The sequence below is a fragment of the Chiloscyllium plagiosum genome, unplaced genomic scaffold (assembly GCF_037043375.1).
Source record: "Chiloscyllium plagiosum isolate Xiang-an unplaced genomic scaffold, Cpla_swu_hap1 HiC_scaffold_35, whole genome shotgun sequence".
Taxonomy (NCBI): Eukaryota; Metazoa; Chordata; class Chondrichthyes; order Orectolobiformes; family Hemiscylliidae; genus Chiloscyllium; species Chiloscyllium plagiosum.
In genome coordinates, this window is record NW_028270173.1 from 8,991,979 (window position 1) to 9,013,251 (window position 21,273).

The window sequence follows — 21,273 nt, forward strand, 5'->3', positions numbered from 1 at the left end:
GCCTGCAGAGTGCAGAGCTTTCGCAGCTCCCCAACCGCAGCAGTCACTGACTGGAACGGGTGACTGACGGAGAGAGTGGGTCTGCCTTCCACTACAGGAACCATGTGGAGAAGCCAGGGCATGGGCCTGCACGCCAATCCCTTGGCGGAGTGAGAGACTGCTGCTCTGAAAGCAGTGGGCCAAACACACAGCGTGTGGGTGTGTGTGTGATCATGCAGCGAGCAGGAAGAGGAACAAAAAGCTGACAACCATCTCGAAACAGCAACGCTGCTTTCTTCCCACACATGCCGTCAGATCTGCTGAGTTTCTCTTTTGATTTCAGCACCTGAAGTTCTTTGTTTGGTTTCAGTGAAATGAGGAGAGAGCTGCCAAAGTTATTCAAAGCAGCAGACTGCAGTCTCAGGGGAAGTGTTGACTCACAGCGGGGAACGGTTGGTACACTGTGTGGTAAGGCAGTCAATAAAAGGCATCATTGTGTGGGGACAAATTCCTAGCCTCAAGCTATCAATAGCCCGAGTAAAGAGTGGCCGGTGCAAACTCACCCACTTTCCAATTCTTATTGAAAAAGGTGATGTTAAAAGCAGTTAGCAAAATGTTTGGTCAATCAGGCTAGGCTAAGATGGCTTTGAAATGGAGTCGTCGAGAATCTGCCCCAACTGTTTCTCAGCTGGTCAGGTGCAGGCTAACTGAAGCCTAGCACGAGCAGAAAGCTTTCGGTCTCGGAGTCACTCAGATACTGCTGCCGAGAGTTACAATGCTACTGTTACACTGTCAGCAAACGGAATACTTCCACAACCAATCCATGCTAATTAGTGATGACAAAGACAGCCAGGAATATAGGTGTGCCACTGCAGGGGCCAATATACACATACACCTCCGAATCAACATAGGACCATAAGATATAGGAGAAGTAAGGCCATCTGGCCCATCGAGTCCATTCCACCATTTAATCATGGCTGATGGGCATTTCAACGCCACTTACCCGCACTCTCCCCGTATCCCTTTAGGTTTTAAAGATTAAGAATTCAATTTCTGCCTTGAATTTATCATCTCGGCCCCCTCTGCGCTCCATGCCAATGAACTCCACAGGCCCCTATTCTCTGGCTGGAGAAATGTCACCTCATTTCCATTCTAAATTGACCCCCTATAATTCTAAGGCTGTGCCCACAGGTCCTCATATCCCACCTAATGGCAACAACTTCCCAGCATCCACTCTTTCTAAGCCATGTATTATTTTGTACGTTTCTATTAGATCTCCCTGCAACCTTCAAAACTCAAATGAATTCAATCCCAGGATCCTCAGCCATTCACCATAATGTTAGACCTACCATTCCAGAGATCATCAGTGTGAATCTGCACTGGACACGCTCCAAGGCCAGGATATCCTTCCACGACATGGCTAAGGGGATGTTATACTTTATAAATGTTGCAGTGAAGGGTCACTAGACTCATCCTAACTGGTTTCTCTCCACAGATGCAAACAGACTTGCTGAGTTTCTGCTTCAGTTTCAGACTGCCAGTGTCCACGGTTCTTTTATGAAAAAGATATAGCTAAGCTCCATTGGGATGTGGTGGCGAGACCACATCTCAAATACTGTGGGCAGCTTTAGTCTCATTTAAAAAAGGAAACAAACCCATTAGAGAAAGTTTACAAGTGGTTTGTTAGATTGATATCTGCAGATTGCCCTGGGAAGGATTGGTTCAACAGATGGTGAAGAAACTCAGCAGGACTAGCAGTAGCTGTAGAGAGAAAATAGAGTTCTAAATCCAGTGAAAGTTTTTTTTCAAAAGCTTGGGTTATGCTTCCACTGGGACTTTGTAGAGTCCTGAACAGTCTCAACATTTGGATGTGGAAGCAGCCTGAACAATGAGGAGCTGTTTAAGAAGTTCAAGACAGAAATTGGGATTAGTTTACCCCCCCCACCCCCACCAGTGATTGGTCTACTTTGGAAGTCACTCTCAATTGGGTCAGTGGCAATTGGGTTATAGATAGCTGCTAGACAAAAAAAAAAAATCATAGGTTTCAAAAAGGTAGTTGGGAAAGTGTAGAATTCAAAACAACCAAAAAAAAAAAAAGTGTTAAAATCTTAAAGCTCAAGCAGATTCAAGGTGGCAAATGGTCTACATCTGCACCTCTTTAGCGTATGCAACTCAACAATGCTATATCAGTCTAACAGAGGCATTCAATTCCCACAGTATTGTAGTGGGAAGATCAGGCCTATGCAGTCTCACACAGCCTGGAAAGGAGGGTTGAGTATTAGCTACTTAAACCAAATTGACATGATCTCATTGTTGTGGTTCTGTTTGCCGAGCTGGGAATTTGTGTTGCAGACGTTTCGGGCCCTGTCTAGGTGACATCCTCAGGTGCTTGGGACTCTCCTCTGAAGCTTCCTCCAGCTTTTATAGTGGTTTGAATCTGCCGCTTCCGGTTGTCAGTTCCAGCTGTCCGCTGCAGTGGTCGATATATGGGGTCCAGGTCGCTGTGCTTATTGATTGAATCTGTGGATGAGTGCCATGCCTCTAGGAATCCCCTGGCTGTTCTCTGTTTGGCTTGTCCTATAATAGTAGTGTTGTCCCAGTCAAACTCATGTTGCTTGTCATCTGCATGTGCGGCTACTAAGGATAGCTGGTCATGTCATTTCATGGCTAGTTGGTGTTCATGTATGCAGATCGTTAGCTGTCTTCCTGTTTGTTCTATGTAGTGTTTTGTGCAGTCCTTGCATGGGATTTTGTACACTACTGCACAAAACACTACACTGAGGATGTCACCTAGACAGGGGACAAAACGTCTGCAACACAAATTCCCAGCTCGGCGAACAGAACCACAACAACGAGCACCCGAGCTACAAATCTTCGCACAAACTTTGACATGATCTCACTGAGCATCTCCAGCTTCCCCAACAGTGCCTCAAAGCCCAACCACAGCCTGAAATATCAGCTTGAAGCTAAAAAAAAAAAAAGGAGGTAGTGATATTCATCAATGTGTACTGCCCGGTTGAGGTGGTCAGATATAGCCCATAGTTCCATAAGGAACAGAAACATCTTCTCAAACACAAGGGCAGGGACACATCCATGGAAAAACAGATACAACAATGAAGCAGGTTAAAGCAACATGAACCAGAGACGGTGAAAAAGCACTGTTGTGCACAGTGTCTATGCAAATCATCATACACAAGTACCTCAGGGTAATGGAACATAATGCAGTTACAGCTACAGAGAAGCTGCAAGAGATGTTCAAACATCTGATAACAGCCAGGAAGCAACCAAAGTCTATCGGCATAGGCTTTCAAATATTTCAATGCATCTTCCAGCAAACAAGGTTCATCTTATGGCATCTCCCTAACCTTGCCCCTGTTTAAAAAAGGCAGTTCTAGGGAAAGAGCACCATCTGCAAGCTGCCCTCTCACCACCAACTTGGAAAGCTACCACGAGTCCTATGCAACCCCATTGCCAAACACTCCAGGAACTCCAGCTGTTGAGGGCAGCTCAGCAACCTCAAGGAAAACCAGGCAAGAGATGCTGGCCTGGCCAGTGATTCCCACCTCCTGGATAAAAAAAAAAACCAAAAACCCCCTTGGAGCAGGTCATTAGGCCCATTGAGTCCAACAGAAAACCAACTAGACTCACCTTCCTATGCATGCCCCTACATTTTCCATGGCCAATCCATCAAAACTGCACATCTTTGGACTGTGGGAGAAAAGCCACAAACAAACTTGAGAATCTTAAAATGAGAATAATGGAGGATAGTTACATGGGTCAAAAATGCAAGTAAAGATCAATTGGGCCAAATGGCTGAGCTACTATAATAGAATACTGTAAAGAATTCTAAAGTCTCCATGGTTGCAGAGGGCTAGGGGGAAAAAAAACAAAAGAGATTGAAGATGGAGACCAGAGTTGAAAAACATGGTGCTGGAAAAACACAGCAGGCCAGGCAGCATCCGAGGAGGCGAATCAACGTTTTGGGCATAAGCCCTTCTTCAGGAATGAGGCTGGTGAGCCAAGCTGGCTGAGATAAAAGGTATGGGGGAGGGGCACTGGGAATATGACAGGTGGAAGGTGGTGAGGATGATAGGCCAGACAGGGGGTGGGGATGGAGAGGTCAGGAAGAAAATTGCAGGTCAAGAGGGTGGTGCTGAATCTGGGTGTTAGGACTGAGATAAGGTGGGGGGGCGGGGGGGAAGGACAGGTGGAAAGTGGAAATGAGGAAGCTGGAGAAATCTGCATTCATCCTGTGTGGTGGGAGGGTTCCTAGGCGGAAGATGAGGTACTCTTCCTCCAGGTGTTGTGGGGCCAAGGACCTGCATGTTCTTGGCAGAGTGGGAGGGGGAGTTAAAGTCTTCAGCCAGGGGGCAGTTGGGTTGGTTGGTGCAGGTGTCCCAGAGGTGTTCCCTGAAATGTTCCACAAGTAGGCAGCCTGTCTCCCCAATATAGAGGAGACCAAGCAGAGGGCTCCAAGTAAGGGAGGGGTTCAGGAGGACCCACCTGCACAGTATCCTCAGCTGGTAGACAGTAAAAAACAAGGTCACATGCTCAGCACAAATGTAAATGTCAGAGAATGCCTTTATTTAATCCACCATGTAGTAACTCAAGGTCAAGAATTGCTCATTTAAAAACAAAAACATTTTCCAGTGACCAAGCAGCAACTAAGCCTCAGCACTTGGGAGAGTGTAGCACCTTTGGTCTCCCTGATCTAAAAGCTTGGTCCACAGTCATATCACCGTTAGCGATGTTCAGCAACAGTTTCTCCACCTGGAAATATACAATTCAAATGATAGAGAGATTAAAAACAGTGGTCAGCAGTCAGTGCACTACATTGGGTAGTTTTCCACTGCCCTCACCCCTCAGGATTACCAACAGGTTACAGATTTCCAATTAGCACTGCAAGCTTAAAAAGCCACTTAAATAGGCAACATCTGCTGACTCAGGAGCTAGATTCCTGAGAAACTGAGCCAGTTGCTAACTAGAGCATGTTTGAGGGACAACATTAAAAATCTGAATGGCTACACAGCCATCTAGAAGAGAGGAGACTCCAGAGAAATAGTGGACAGATAGTAACTAGTGTCCCAGTTGAGAATGTTTGGAGTTTGTATTTAATGCTAAAAAAAAAACTTTCCTTGCTGGTTTCACATTTCATGAAAACTGACCATCTGGAAACCCTCAATGCTGTTTAAAAGTAGCACTCAGTATAAACTGGTTTTAAAAAATGTTTAGTTATTAAAAAATAAGCCAGACAGTTTGTCTTTTGTATTCATGGGATGGTGTGTCACTGGTTAGGCCAGTATTTATTGCCCATCCCTAGTTACAGAGGTCAGTCACATTGCTGTGGGTCTGGAGTCAGAGTTCAGATTAAGCAAGGATAGCAGATTTCTTTCCCAAAAGGACAGTTAGTTGATGGGAAAATCCCATCTTAGTAATAGTTTCATGATCATTTGACTCAATTCTGGATTTTTTGTTGGAATTCCAACTACCATGGCAGGATTCGAACTCAGGTGCCCAGGGCATTACAAGTTGTGATAATACCAGGAGATTACCAACTTCTCTGGAGCAGGTGGGACTTGAACCCAGGCCATTCAACTACTCACCCTTTATCCAATAGAAGGAAGTCTGGGGACTACCAATTTCAACTTTAAGCTACAAGCATTTGAAGTGTAAAATGTTACAAGCCTGTGAGCAAGTAACAGAAAGTAGGATTTGGACTAAAGGCTTCTTTCCATGCTGTACGAAAAAAAAATGTATTACAAATTCCTTCACCCAAAAAACACCAGTTTCAAATGGTAGTGTAGAATGGAATTAAAGTCACTCCCATAGAACAACATGTCAATAGGGGGCCAGAACTAGCTTAAAATAGTGATCTTTTTCAATTAATTTACTATAAAATAGTGCCTGGTCATAGGAAAGCCCTTGCCAAAATCAAAGCTAGTCTACACCCAATGCTTCTCATCTCACTTCGAACCACACCCAGCTAGTGTCAGGAATATTGACCATATGATTGTAACAGTCAGGCTTTCTAGGAATAGCCTAAAACAGAATGAAAAACATGTTTAAAGAAGCCCCTGTTATACAAAACATAGCTAACTTAAATGGGCATGTGAATTTAAAATCCCTCAGTTACTATCATCTAAAAAGATCAGTTACTAAATTGAAGTCTCACTTGCATATTAAGGCACCCTAATGGAGATGGACGGTGTCCAGACTAACAACTTCAAAGCCATTCTCAGACAATTAGACATCATTTTCTGGATGCATACAATCACTGCTTTGTATCTCAAGAGTGAAATACCCACTTTCAAAAAGACTTCTCAAAATGAGCAACTTTGTCCCATGAAGGCTCTTGTGGCACACAGTGGTAGTGTCCCTCCCTCTGGAGGAGGAAAAGCTTGAACCAGAGTCTCCTGGCCCAGAGGTGGGCCATAACATTCCTAAACAGGTTAGAGCAAGATCAAGTGCCCCATTGGTAAAAGAGCCCAACCTTTATCTTCCCTGGTTGGAAGGTGCAAGCAGAAGAGATTAACGGAAGTTTCTCTTGACTCTTATCTGGGAAAGACCACAAGACGTGGTTAAAAGCAGAAACTAAAGCAGGAGACGGAAAGAATCTCCACTCAGCATTTAGGGAGAGGCAGCAGACCCCAGTTGAGCATCCTTTAGGTCTGGTGCTTGCGTGGATATTGTAAAGAGGCCACCAAGGAAGTAACCCCCAAAAACAGGGGTGGTGGGGGTTATACCCTAGTGGGAAGCTTGCTGTGCACTAGCTGTCTACAAGTCAGGAGTTCCCAACCCAAATCCTTCCAGCACAGTGGTCACCTTTGTTGCGTAGCCCTTATCCTCCTGTGGAGAGTATCGGCTGAACGTTGTTCGCTTTGACCTGGAATCACAGATGCAAGAGGAGAGCGTGTTAACACATGTAGCTAGCTTCCTGGACATCTTCATTAAGCAGTTACACTCCATAACCCAGCCAAGTGAGCCAGGGGCAGGTCTAGAGTGGTCATTAGATTACTTTATTAATGAGTGGAACAACCTTACGGGATGAGTGCCCTGTAGCAGGGTTGGATTGTGCAAGATCACTTAGATAAACAAAAATCCAATTTCTGCTAAGAATCACCACATTTGGAGGAAAACTAGAAAATCAAAAAACAGAAGAGGGGGGTGGAGAAAAGATAACATGACTGCAGTTTTCATATAACACCAGGCATCAGGAGGAGGAGATGTTTAGTAGTACAGCTTATGGATTAATGAGCCAGGAAGCATAAGGTCAAGTGCATTGACCCAGCACAGACCAAGCAGCAGAGAATGCCCAGTCAGTAAACCCACAGTAATCCAGAACCTCTTCTGAAAGCATTGGAATTGGGCGTCCTTTGAAAATAGACATTTGTGTTGTAAGTTAAATTATGGGGTGTGGGGGCAGGTACGTGCACCGCAGAAGTAGTGTGCAGTTCTGGCAAGCCAGATCAACTCCATGGGTTTGGTGTTTAACCTGTTAAAAATATAGTTACAAGGCAGATATTACAGCACACATGGACTCTGGATGGACAGCAGACTAACCACAAGACAATGTTGTAACTCTTCCTAGATGTTTTTATACACCAAGGCCTTTCAACATTTAAAATCCATACAGAAGTTTAACTTGGAATGGTGAGATTTAAACAATGGCTAGACTATGGAGGTTTGAATGGGACCATCATCCACCTAGCAGGAGGTTGAAGGAAGAGAAATATAATTCCTGGAGGTTTTCAGACAACAGATTTATAGAGGACCACATCACAGGTATCCATCTCCCAACACAGTGCCTGTTAAAGTCTCTTTGACCAGTTTGGTACAAAGCCAGGTTTAATTCCTACACTGGCTGAGATTACCATGAAGGGTGTCTCCTTTTCAGTCTCTCCCCTGACCGGAGAGGTGGTGATCCTTAGTTGAAAACACTCGTCTTCCCTGGTTCTTTGGTAAGAAATGTGACCCTGTCTCTGTAGGGAGTGGGCCCCAAACCCAGCACCTTGCCTATACCACCTTTTCTGAATAGTCTAAAATAGAGACAGGTCCATAGAGCAGAAAAAAAATGGTTACTGGATGTTTATTGGAAAACAATGCTGTACACTCAGACAATTAACAATCATTTTACACAGACTAAGACAATGACAGCATCCCTGTGACTTAGTCAAATGCCAGAAAGTGGTACCTTCATTAAAACATCTAGTAATGGAATCTTAGATCAGAATTACCTGCTGTCAGAAGTGAAGTAACAACCTACAGAAGTAAAAAGAAAATTCAGTCAACTCAGTTTTTTCTCTGTCGAGCTTATTTCCCCCAATGATCACCCAGTTCTTACTCCACAGGGTGGGGAGGTGATTGAGGAGAGAGAAATTGGGCTGATTCAGCAGCAGGATCTGACCCAGAGCATGGGTCAACCATGATTCTGAATCCCAAAACAGGTTGAAAGTCTGAATTCATGAGAACTTTTATCAAAACCATGGTATTTCCCACTTTACAAGTGAAGGGCAGAACACGGTCTTGGTAAAGCCCAAGATAGTGAAAGACTGGAATTTTAGTTGTGTGGGAGCTTGTGAAATTCCCATCATGCTCCATGGAGTGAAATTGCTTGGGAAAATTCTACTGGGCAGGTCCTCTGTCTGGAGCCCTCTAAAGTCTCTACTCAAAAATAGAGACTGTAAGGTTTGACAGAATCTATACATGTGTCTGCCTGACTCCAGAGTATTCAGCTGACAGCACATCCCAGGAACACTCCCCATCTGCTTCCAGTTGGAAGGTGCAGATACTAAGCATAGAGGGAACACCAATCCACTCACCCAACCAGCTTGCTCAGGAAGCTTTCCCCTCCCCCTCCCTAATACAGATACTGCATTGATCACCTTGCAATCTGATACATTTCCACCCATTAGCACCCTGCTTACCCTTTACCATCAACTGTCAAAGGGACTGGCAGCCCCTTTGACAGGTTAGAGGGTAATAGGGAGGCAAGTTTTGCCTCCCTTTGATAGTTCAAACTGAGCCCAGCTCTGCAGCTGAGGGAAGCTTAGAGTGGAATCACCCCAGATGCAAATCCCTCAAAACAAGACCCAGAGATTCTGACCTGTTCACAGGGTTAGGACTGGATTATCAGGAATCAGGCTGTGTATCAATCCAATTCTCAGGTCAGACCTGAATTGTAGCCCTTCATAGCTACTCTTTTGGGAGAAGCAGCGTAGATATTTGGAAGTTTTAAAAATCACTGCTCTTTGAACACAACATTAAATCATACCAACCCAATATGCGCTCTCTCTCTACAAACCCATTGAAAGTAGAGTCAAATGGGAGTCAGCAAGTCGCAAAATAATTCCACTAAGCACTTGAGCTACTCAATTTGATCGGGTTAACACTGGAATTTAACATTGGTCACCATACTGCCCCTTTAAATGCAGGAATAGCAGACTGCATTTCAGAAGAGTTACCGAGACTGCAGGGAGGAAAGTTCTTGGAAAGGAGATGACTTTAAGAAACAGACTCAGCGAAACATTAACTCCCTGTTAAAAGCGATTATTCACCCACATGCCACCTCTGGGCAGGCTATCTCGTATTTGGTTCCAAAAGCAGACTTTCTCCTGCTTCACCCAATAGAAGCAATTACCTGAATGTTGTTGGGAAGGGGAAGTCTGCATTGCAGAGTTCTTCACTTGATTTCTGGAGGGGGAGGACATAAAGTTAGAGGCAACTCTAGGAATGTTAAGTACCAGTTATGTACCAAGTTGACCAGAATGAGAAGTTATTTTGACTTGGAAATTCCACTGACATTACAACATGTACCACGTCCTGTTTGCTCAGTATCCTTATTAGTCCCCTTGGGGAAAAAAGAGAGTGTATAATAGGATAGGTTTGTTACCTTCGAGGATTTAATAAGGATTTTGTGGGGATGCACAGAAGTGGTAGTGGGACTGTTACTGGAATAACGGAGACAAGCAATGCCTTGGGTTCAAGCTTCACCCTAGAAGAGGGATTTCAATTTAATAAAATCTGGAATGAAAGTCTAAGAACTGAAGCTGTTGTAAAAACCCATCTGATTCATTAGAAGTCCATTCATTCAGGGAAGGCAGAGTCATTCTTCCTCTTCCTGCAGACTACTAGTCACCTCAACTGCCCTCTGTCAAACAAAAACAATCCCCCAAGAGTCAAAACTGCAGAATCCTCTTCACCTACTGGAGGCTGGTGCTGGAAGGACAATAAGCTACCTAAAATCAAAACCAAAAAAACACAACAGACAATATCACAGCTTACACAAAGCATCCAGACACCAGCATAGCTGACTATGTTCTGTCCTATCAGGACAAGCCCAGCAGAGGTGGTGTACACAGTCAGGAGGGAGCTGCCCTGGGAGTATTCAACATGACCCTGGTCCTCATGACGTCAGGTTAATCCCAGGCAAGGAAACCTCCAGCTGATCAATCTGTACTCCCTTGGAGGAAGCAAAGGGGGAGGGAGGGGGGGGGTTTAACAATGTCCATCAGAAGTGGCCCAGCAGCAGTACCACTGATCGAGCTGGTCAGGTCCTAAAGGACTAGCTGCTAGACTAGGTCTGCAGCAGATAGGGAGGGAACCAAAGGGAAAACATACCTGACGACCTTTTTACCAACCTGCCAGCTACAGACACCTCTCCAGTACAGTATCATTAAGTGTGACTGTTGCACAATCCTTGGAGGCAAAGTCTACCTTCACATTGTGTAGCACTATCACTGTGCTAGTGGGAGAGACTTCAAACAGATTTGCAACTTGAGATTGGGTATCCACAAGGTGCTGGGGGCCAACAGCAGCAGAATTGCACTCCAGCACGATCTGTAGCCTCATGGCCTGGCATATCCCCCACTCAACCTTTACCATCCAGTCAGGGGAATCAACTGTAGTTTAATGGAGAGCGCAGGAGGGCAGGCCAGGAGCAGCACAGCATACTGAGGAGGTGGTGATAGTCCTGTTGGTTGTTTCACCAGATTCAGAAAGTCAAAACCTTGGAAGCAGCAAGAGCACTAATCAATTTCCTAACCAACAGATCAGATCTAAGCTCTGCAGTTCTACTGCATCCAGTGTGGAACAAATCAAACAATTCACTGGAAAAGGAGGCTCCATGAATATCCCCCTCAATGGAGGGGGGGGGGGGGGGGGGGGGGGGGGGGGGGGCGAACACATGCCAGTCTTCAGCCAATTCAAAGAGCACTCCATTTGATCAAGAATGAGTTGGAGGCACCAGAACCTGCCAAGACTATGGGCCCTGACGACATCTTACAGTAGGATTGAAGTTTATGGAAACTAAAACAATCAAATAGCAATACTTTATAAAAAAAACCAGAAAGGAATGGAGAATGGGAGACAGTTTCAGGAAAGCAACCACATGCTAAGGTCAGAGACTGAAGAACTGCAAACTGCTGCAGAGGCCAGCAAGCAGTGCTGTTTTTACAGTAACCCTCAGGAGGTCACATCGCAGAATTATACACTGTAGCAGAGAGAGAGAGAGAGAGAGAGAGAGAGAGAGATCAGTGACAACTTCACAGAATGATCAGGTAAGGGTTCCATTTCAAGACTTTTAAAAATCTTATTTGCTTTGTAATTATGTGACAACAAGTGGGTTGGGTGAGTGTGTTTTATGGAGATTTGTCTTTTTTATATAAAAAAACCAAGAGACAAATTCTCAGAAATAGGACTGAGAACAGCTTTTCAGCAAAGTGAGGAGTTTTTTTTGGTATTTTCCAGGTCTACAGATTAAAGGGGCAGAGATGGCTTTTTGTAGAGCGATGTGCTCTGTCAGATGTGGGAGCTCAGGAAGAGTTTGGTTGCAAATCCCCTGTTGAATTGTATAGATCAGTTGGAGCAGCAGTTACAGGCAATGAGGAATTAACAGGAGCAAGGGGTGTGACAGATGGTAGTTATAGGAAGGGAGAAAAACTGCAGATATGGTCAGGGGGATGGATTACCACCAGGTAAGATGGAGAGGGAGGCAGCTAGTGCAAGACTCTCCTGTGGCTATCCCCAAACAAGTATGGAAAATATGGGGGTGTGGACTCTGAGGAATGCCACACAGCCAGGTTTCAGAGACTGGCTCTTTGTACCATCAGGTACAAGAAATCTGTTGTGATAGGAGACTAGTCAGACAGTTCTGCAGTCAAAAAGGGGCATCAGAATGGTGTTGCCTCCCTGGTGCAATGATCAAGGCTATCGTGGAGTGATTGCAGAATATTCTCAAAGGGGAGGATGACCACCCAGGGGAGGTTGGTGTACATGGTGGAACTAACAACCTAGGAAGAGAAAAGGATGAGGAGAGAGATATAGGACATTCAGCTGAGGTTAAAGAGTAGGTCAGACTGTAGTAATGTTTGTATTACTACAAGAGATAGTGGGAAAAGAGACAAATCGGAGGTTAGTACAGTAACCAAGGTGCACAAGTCAAATAGTCACGGCAGGAAAGAGCAGGACAAAGTGTAGGACTCAAATGGCATTTGAATCAATGCAACAGGTTTAACAGGTAAGGCAGAAGAACTCAGGGGACAAGTGGAGAGGTGGGACTGGGATATCACAGAAATTAGACTAGCTCAGGGATGGACAGGACTGACAGCTTCATGTTGCAGGGTATAGCTGCTATATAGGAGGCATAGCAAGGGGGTTGTAGCCCCCCCACCTCCCCACCTCCAAGAGTACAAAGGGAGTGACAGTCAGTTAAGGACATGTTACATTATAGTTATATTTAGAATATTCCTGAGAGAATTTCCACCCAAATAGCCAGACCTGAGAAACAATGTGAGATGATCACCTTTACAGTACAGTATCCCAGTAGTCAGCTGGAAATGGAAAAGCAAGTGAGGACTGTCGTGTAAGAAACATGGGGCCTTGAGCTTTCGAAACAGACAGACTGCCATAATGTTAACGGCTTGGATGGAGAGAAATTTGTTAGGAGTGTACAAGAAAATTCTGATTAAGTACGTGGATGTACATGGAGGAAAAGCTGACCTACTCTTGGGGAAAAGACAGGGCAAGTGATGGAGGGGTCAGTGGGGGAACATTTGGTGGCCAGTGACCATAATTCTATTAGTTTTTAAAAAAGTGATGGAAAAAAGGATAGACCAGATCTAAAAAGTTGAAGTTCAAATTGGAGGGAGGAAGGCCAGTTTCAATTGTATTAGGAGAGGTCAAAAGTTGATTGGGCAGGGCATTATGCAGGTAAATGGGATGGTAGGAAAATGGGAAACAGCAAATGGAGGTAATGAGAGTCCAGAGACATTGATGTTGCTATTAATTCCTCACGATCAGCCTCCTGAGGGAGGCTATCAACCAGCAACTGAGTTGGACCAGGCTCAATAAAGTGGCTACAAGAGCAGGTCAGAGGCTAGAAATCTTGCAGCCAGCAACTCCCCTCATACCCCAAAGCCTGTCCACCACACAGGCCCAAGTCAGGAGCGTGATGGCATATTTTTCACTGCCTGGAGAAGTGCAGCCCCAACACCACTCAGGAAGCGTGGCACTACCACAACCCCTGCTAGATCACTGCTACTGAGCCTGTATGGTGGCGGGAGTGGCTGTGGTGCCAGTGTGCACCATCGACAAGATGCACTACAGAAATTCAAATGCTGTTTGGACAGCAACTTCCAGACCCACAAGCTCTACCGGAAAGGAAATAAGCAGTAGATACTTGAGAACATCAACAGCAAGTTGCTCCTCAGCATCCGGTCTTGGAACTACACTGCTGCTCCTTCCGTGTCACTGGGTCAAAAATCCTGGAAATCCACCTTCCAATGACATGGGGTCAGCAGCAGTAGCTCACCAACACCTCCGGCACAATCAGGGATGGGCAGTAAGTGCCAGCCCAACCACATTCCATAGAACTACATGGAGTAGTAATAAATAGAAGACTTATCCAACTCAGTCTTCCTCCTTCCCCAGTCTCTGGGACAGGCTCCCCACACTGTGCATGTTACCCCACTATCAACTGCATCCTCTTAAAGATCCTGTAAAAAAAAAGATAAGGATGGGGAGCGGTCTGATCTTGCCAAGTAAAGCAGCTGGCAACATATTCCCAGGAAGTTAAGGAACTAAAATGCAGGCTGCGAAAGACATTCTAAATCACACAGACTGAGCGAATATTTACCAATGCTGGAGAGACCACCCCCCCAATGGTTACGGTGACCATCCATTGCCGTATGGCAGACCAGAATGGTCAGCAACACCAAACTTCCTGAGCATGCCCTCAACTATTACCAACAGACAGCCCTCAACAGATCCAGGAACCCGAGCATCCCATGTACCAATGGGTATTGTGACAACCTGCAGCCTTACAATTGGAAGCACTCTGCACAGATCCTGTTGTCCTCCAGGTGGGGTGGAGTCACCATGGCTGCTGGGATCAAGTGGAATGGGACGAGCATGTCTCCAGCAGCAACCAGTATCCGGCCATTCTTCAGGGTCAGGGGGTACAGAGGCTGGCCAGGAGTAATAATCTCCATCCCATGAACAACACACCAGCTAGAGTCACCTGATGGGGGAAGGGGAGAACAGAGAGAGAGAGCGTGCATCAGTCACCTGATGGGGTACAGGAGGGGAGGACAGTCAGAGGGAGAGGGAGAGGGAGCATTTCACCTGATTTATAGTTTCATTCCAAACAGACTTAAGTCAGATTGGATGATTCAAGTCAGAGTTAAATATACTTGACAATAAAGTCAAAGATGTACAGCACAAACAGACCCTTCTGTCCAACTCGTCCATACTGACCAGATATGGTAAATTAATCTAGTCCCATGTTAGCACTTGGCCCATACTCCTAAACCTTTTCTATTCACATACCTTTGAAATCTGTAATTGTATCGGGATGGGTTTCAGTTGCTTTTAGTTTTAAAGGTTCCCACCCAAACATGATTTGTAGATTTTAAAGTCAGATTTATTAATTGGCAACTAAATGCACCAGCCTTAGCAACTCTGTAGCAGCAGGTTGGAGGACAGCATTGACTTCACATGGTTCACTGTCTGGAGTCACTTGCAGCTGTTTCTATTGCTGACAGTGACCCTGAATCTACCAGTGCTCCAGGGCAAGAAACGCCAGAGTCCTGGGACTCAAAGAAGCTACATGTTTCAGGTGCACTACTCATCTGCATTTCCAAAACATTTGATGGTTTGTTAGAGAGTCAGAGTGAGGTTTATAGCACAGAAACAGACTCTTCAGTCCACCTTGTCCTTGCTGACCAGATATGGTAAATTACTCCATTCTCATTTGCCACATATCCCACTAAACTCTTCCTACTCACATACCCATCCAGATGCCTTTTAAATGTTGCAGCTGTACCAGCCTCCACCACCTCCTCTAATGGCTCATTCCATAAATGACAACCCCCTTACATGAAAAAGTTGCTCCTTGGGACAAATCTTTGTTTCACCTTAACCCTTATGCCCTTGTGTTTTGGACTCTGCACACCCCCCCCCCCCCCCAAAACAAAACCAGGGAAAAACACCTCCTTTACCTTAGCCATGCCACTCAATTTTATAAACTTCTAAATAAGTTCACCCTTCAACATTTAAGCATTGTTAGGCTATAGCCTAACTTCAGCCCCCCCTGAAGTGTACCCCACAGCCCAGCTTCCTGAAGCACTCACTCAGGACTCGACCTTGCTCTGGAACTTGGCAGCAGGAAGCGGTGTCATGACCCTGCTCAGACTGGTCTCCACTTGGAGAGATTACTTCTTCCTTTACCACAAGGGGAAGAGAAGGAGATATTGGCTGAGAAGACAAAAAAAAAAATCACAGTCAGTCAGTCAGTCAACAGCTTTAGACTCTTGGCACACCGACATAGGCCATTCAGCCCATTGAGTCCACACTTGCCCTCTGAAGAGCATCCCACCCCCTGCATTCCCCAGGCTAACCCACCTATGGGCAATTTAGCATGGCTAATCCACCTGACTAGCACAGTTTAGGATTGAGAGAGGAAACTCACACAGATAACATGCAGACTCCACAGAGACACTTGAAGGCAGAATCAAAGCCAGGTCCCTGGTGCTGTGAGGCAGCAGTGCTAACCACTGAACCCCTTGTGCGATCCCTACTGTTAGATCAGGCACTACCCTGAGTGTTGGGCCCATTGAGACATGGATTATGTTCACTTGGGGAGGAGGGTCAAAAAGAGGTTATGACCTCAGATCAAAGTGATCTCCACGAGTTACTGGGACAAACAAGTTGTTTAAAAAAAAGACTTTGGGAATTTATTTAAATCCCAAAAAGAGAGCAGACTCTGGTTGGATCCTGAAGTGTAGGAGTCCTTAACTCAAACAGCAAAATACCTGTCCATTTAGTGGCAGGGTGTTTTATATTCCAATCTAATAAGAGCTGCCCCATGTTTCAGTGGGCAGTAGACATTTGAAAACTGTTTAAACACAGTCTCCAAATGCTGCTTCAGCCCATGTCAGCCACATTACAGGGGGGGGGGGCAGCAAAGTCAAGTCAGGGATAGAGATAGAGATATCCCAGTGAGCAGTCATTGCATGAGCCTTTATAGTGTGCACTTTCTGCAGAAACCCATCAGCTACACACCTATGTGGCACGTCAAGTTTGAGAAGGTGCTATATGAATGAAAGTTTCACATTTCAACAAGAGCCAGACAGGCTGATTCAATATTAACCAGGTTAATGTTGTGTAGTGTCGAGACATTTGGTTAGTTAGTGCGTGTGACAGGTGCAGACCATCCAAAGCCAACTGATCAAGTCAGTAGAACACAACACTAACTAGTCCCCAGAAATAAGCTGGTTTTGTATGCTAGGAAAGTATAAAACATTTAAGCAAAATGTTTGACAGGCTTAAAAACTAATTGCCCTTGTTGAATCCTTTAACAAGGACAGCTGGTCAAGATTAGATCCCCTACAGTGTGGAAGCAGGCCCTTCGGCCCAACAAGTCCACACCAACCCTCTGGACAGCAACCAGACCCATTCCCTTACCTTATAATTTACCCTGACTAATGCAGCTAACACTATGGGCAATTTAACATGCTAATCCACCTGACCTGCACATCTTTGGATTGAGAGAGGAAACCAGAGCACAGAGGAAACCCACAGTGTACAAATTCTGCACAGCCTGAGGCTGGAATCTAACCCAGGTCCCTAGCACAGAGGCATCATGCCACCCACAAGATTATTAAACTTTTTGCTTTAAATACTGTGCCTTATACTTCCCCATATGAGGAAGGAGCAGAGCTCCAAAATCTTGCCATTTCAAGCAAACCTGCTGGATTAGGACTTGGTATCATTTGATTGGACCCTCATCCACCCCAGTCCAACACTGGCATCTCTACATTATTTATTAACACACATTCAGCCTAACACTATCCTAAAAGACACTTACCTCATCTGTAACAGGTTCCTTGATACATTCAGATAGCCGTGAAATCAGATCAACATTCTGAGGATTAGAGTACATTTATTGCTCATTAACTGAACATTTTGAAAACAAGCTAAGTAATCTTAAATCACACCAGTAAAGGCAGCAACTTCACAATTTGTGTAGCAACATGCCAAAACTCAAGACAAGCTGTAAAGATAACAAATTCATATCTCCCACCCCCAGCTTCACCTCAGGAAGGTCATGTACCCTGACCCACATCACTCTAGTTAGTGACTCCAGGTTTAAGCCCATGTTCAGTACTGAAGAAGCAGCAAGCCCTCAGAGGTTCCAAGTCCTCAGGAAGATTAACTCTGAGCCCCCAACTCCCCTCCAGGTACAGCCCCAAGAGAGCAAGGGAACCCTCATGCCCCATTCCCAGGGAGGAACATGGCCTCACTACCTTGCCACCAGCCTTCAAGCCCAGTTTTTTACAAAGCTTCTGTAGCTGCTGTCGCTTTAGGTGCAAAAGTCCTACTGGTGATTTGCAGGCTAGTAAATGTGCATAATTATCCATCTCAGACCTTCCTTACCCTCCAACTCCTGCCTACGCCCACAATTTATTGAGAGGAAAGGGCAGCCAATCAGGAGCAATTTGACTCTGCAATTCTCTCTTTCTGCAATTAGTGCTAACAAGAGCCATCATTTCCGTATCCAGTTACTCCTCCCTCCCTTCCTCCCACTCTGGGTAATCACTTTATACAGAGAAGATGAGGCTATTTGCCTGTTTGTCCGGCAGAAACTACCAGCTGTCAGCACAATTCTATTTCAATAAGGAATAACACAGACACTAGGAATAATCTTGTACAAGTAAAAAATGTGTATGGTTTGCCAGATAGAGTCAAACTCTCATGTTTGCTTGTTTCTTCATATGCTACTCTAAAGAACTGAGCTGCATTTGTGACTGTGTGTGTATATAAAGATATTTTGTGAATAAAGTATATTTTCAAAATTTAAAAGTCCCAGAAACTTAGTGATGGGCAACTGTTACAGATCACGAGTTCCACTTGGGTCTGACTTGTTTGATTACGTAAGGGTTTGGTTTGGACTGACCCTAAGTGTAGCAGTTTTGGGAACTCGGACAGTGTCCCGGGTGATCAGGGAGTGTCAGCTGTGGCTCAGTCAGCTGGGTTCTCATTTCCCACTTGCTTCATGGTTGTGGTTTCGACACAAGATTGTGAATGTAAGCTGGCTGTCCCAGTTTATTGCTGCACTCCTGGTGATATTGTTATCATGTTTGATCATGGAATCAGACAGTACAGAATAGGCCATTCAGGCTGGCCAACTGTACTGGTTCAAAAAGGACTACTCTAAGTTTCTACTGGACCCATTTTCCCGCACATGACTCATAGCCATGAATATTATGCTAAGTGTTCAAGTGGTGGCTCAGTGATATGTACTGCTGGCTCACAGCGCCAGGGACCCAGGTTCGATTCCAGCCTCGGGTGACTGTCTGTGTGGAGTTTGCACATTCTCCCCATGTCTGTGTGGGTTTCCTCCAGCTGCTCCAGTTTCCTCCCACAGTCCAAAAATGTGCAGGTCAGGGTGGATTGGCCATGGGAAATTGCCCATAGTGTTCAGGGATGTGCAGGTTAGGGGATTGGCCATGGGAAATTGTCCCATAATGTTCAGGAATGTGCAGGTTAGGGGATTGGCCGTGCTAAATTGGCCATAGTGTTCAGGGATGTGCAGGTTAGGGTGGATTGGCCATGGGAAATTGCCCATAGTGTTCAGGGATGTGCAGGTTAGGGGATTGGCCATGGGAAATTGTCCCATAGTGTTCAGGGATGTGCAGGTTAGGGGATTGGCCATGGCAAATTGCCCCATAGTGTTCAGGGATGTGCAGGTTAGGGTGGATTGGCCATGGGAAATTGTCCCATAGTGTTCAGGGATGTACAGGTTAGGGGATTGGCCATGGGAAATTGCCCATAGTGTTCAGGGATGTGCAGGTTAGGGTGGATTGGCCATGGGAAACTGCCCATAGTGTTCAGGGATGTACAGGTTAGGGGATTGGCCATGGGAAATTGTCCCATAGTGTTCAGGGATGTGTAGGTTAGGTGGATTGGCCGTGGGAAATTGTCCCATAGTGTTCAGGGATGTGCAGGTTAGGTGGATTGGCATTGCTAAATTGGCCATAGTGTTCAGGGATGTGCAGGTTAGGTGGATTGGCATTGCTAAATTGGCCATAGTGTTCAGGGATGTGCAGGTTAGGTGGATTGGCCATGGGAAATTGTCCCATAGTGTTCAGGAATGTGCGGGTTAGGTGGATTGGCCATGGGAAATTGTCCCATAGTGTTCAGGGATGTGCAGGTTAGGGTGGATTGGCTATGGGAAATTGTCCCATAGTGTTCAGGGATGTGTAGGTTAGGGGATTGGCCATGGGAAATTGTCCCATAGTGTTCAGGGATGTGCAGGTTAGGGTGGATTGGCCATGGGAAACTGCCCATAGTGTTCAGGGATGTGCAGGTTAGGGTGGATTGGCCATGGGAAATTGTCCCATAGTGTTCAGGGATGTGCAGGTTAGGGTGGATTGGTCATGGGTAACGCTGGGTTACAGTGATAGGGTAGGGGGTGAGTCTGGGTGGGACACTCTTCAGAGTGTCAGTGTTTGGCTGAATGGCCTGTTTCCATACAGGAGATATTCTATGAAGATTATCATCCATGCAAGTTTTAAAGATTGCAAGTTCCTCCACTTCAGCTCCCCTTGTTGGGCAATCCAGACCAGATTCCCACCGCACACTGAGTGGGGAAGAAAAGAACACGGGAGCCCCATTGGTCAAGATATTTTTAATTAAATTGTTCAGAAATGTTCTACCTGTTTCTGGAGTTGAATCCAGGCCTTGTTGCCTCAGAGTTAAGAATACCACCATGACACTACTAGGCCTCTTCCTGTTGGTATTGACCCTTCCATTAAGGGGAACAAACCTTGTCAAAGACCCTCAGTAACAGCTCCATCAGTGTCCCCCTCAATCTTCTGTGCTCCATAGAAAACAACCCGAACTTATCCAGCTCCTCTTCATAGCTGAACACTATGGGACAATTTCCCATGGCCAATCCACCCTAACCTGCACATCCCTGAACACTATGGGCAATTTCCCATGGCCAATCCACCCTAACCTGCACATCCTTGAGCACTATGGGGCAATTTCCCATGGCCAATCCACCTAACCTGCACATCCCTGAACACTATGGGCAATTTCCCATGGCCAATCCACCTAACATGCACATCCCTGAACACTATGGGCAATTCCCCATGGCCAATCCACCCTAACCTGCACATCCCTGAACACTATGGGCAATTTCCCACGGCCAACCCACCCTAACCTGCACATCCCTGAACACTATGGGGCAATTTCCCATGGCCAATCCACCCTAACCTGCACATCCCTGAACACTATGGGCAATTTCCCACGGCCAACCCACCCTAACCTGCACATCCCTAAACACTATGGGGCAATTTCCCATGGCCAATCCACCTAACCTGCACATCCCTGAACACTATGGGGCAATTTCCCATGGCCAATCCCCTCACCTGCACATCCCTGAACACTATGGGCAATTTCCCACGGCCAATCCACCTAACCCGCACATCCCTGAACACTATGGGGCAATTTCCCATGGCCAATCCACCTAACCTGCACATCCCTGAACACTATGGGCAATTTCCCATGGCCAATCCCCTCACCTGCACATCCCTGAACACTATGGGCAATTTCCCATGGCCAACCCACCCTAACCTGCACATCCCTGAACACTATGGGACAATTTCCCATGGCCAATCCACCCTAACCTGCACATCCCTGAACACTATGGGCAATTTCCTATGGCCAATCCATCCCAGGGAAATGACGTTAAACTGCGAGTGCTTCCTGAAGTGGGATGTGAAAATCTCAAGT

The 21,273-nt window shown here is 45.7% G+C and overlaps 1 protein-coding gene across 2 annotated transcripts; it reads right to left on the minus strand.

Annotated features, from left to right (window-relative positions):
- Positions 1 to 4,546: 4,546 nt before the first annotated feature.
- Positions 4,547 to 17,928, minus strand: LOC122541181 (uncharacterized). 2 transcript variants are annotated; one of them, XM_043677807.2, is made up of 8 exons: positions 17,781 to 17,928; positions 17,342 to 17,398; positions 15,606 to 15,729; positions 14,299 to 14,494; positions 9,617 to 9,669; positions 8,214 to 8,238; positions 6,802 to 6,862; positions 4,547 to 4,749 (listed from the first exon to the last, which is right to left on the minus strand). In XM_043677807.2, the coding sequence occupies exons 1-8, from the start codon at positions 17,892 to 17,894 to the stop codon at positions 4,651 to 4,653; spliced, it is 729 nt and encodes a 242-aa protein (XP_043533742.2). In that variant the 5' UTR covers positions 17,895 to 17,928; the 3' UTR covers positions 4,547 to 4,650. The 2 variants fall into 2 exon arrangements, with proteins under 2 accessions (XP_043533742.2, XP_087834956.1); XM_087978830.1 differs by lacking the exon at positions 6,802 to 6,862.
- Positions 17,929 to 21,273: the final 3,345 nt, after the last annotated feature.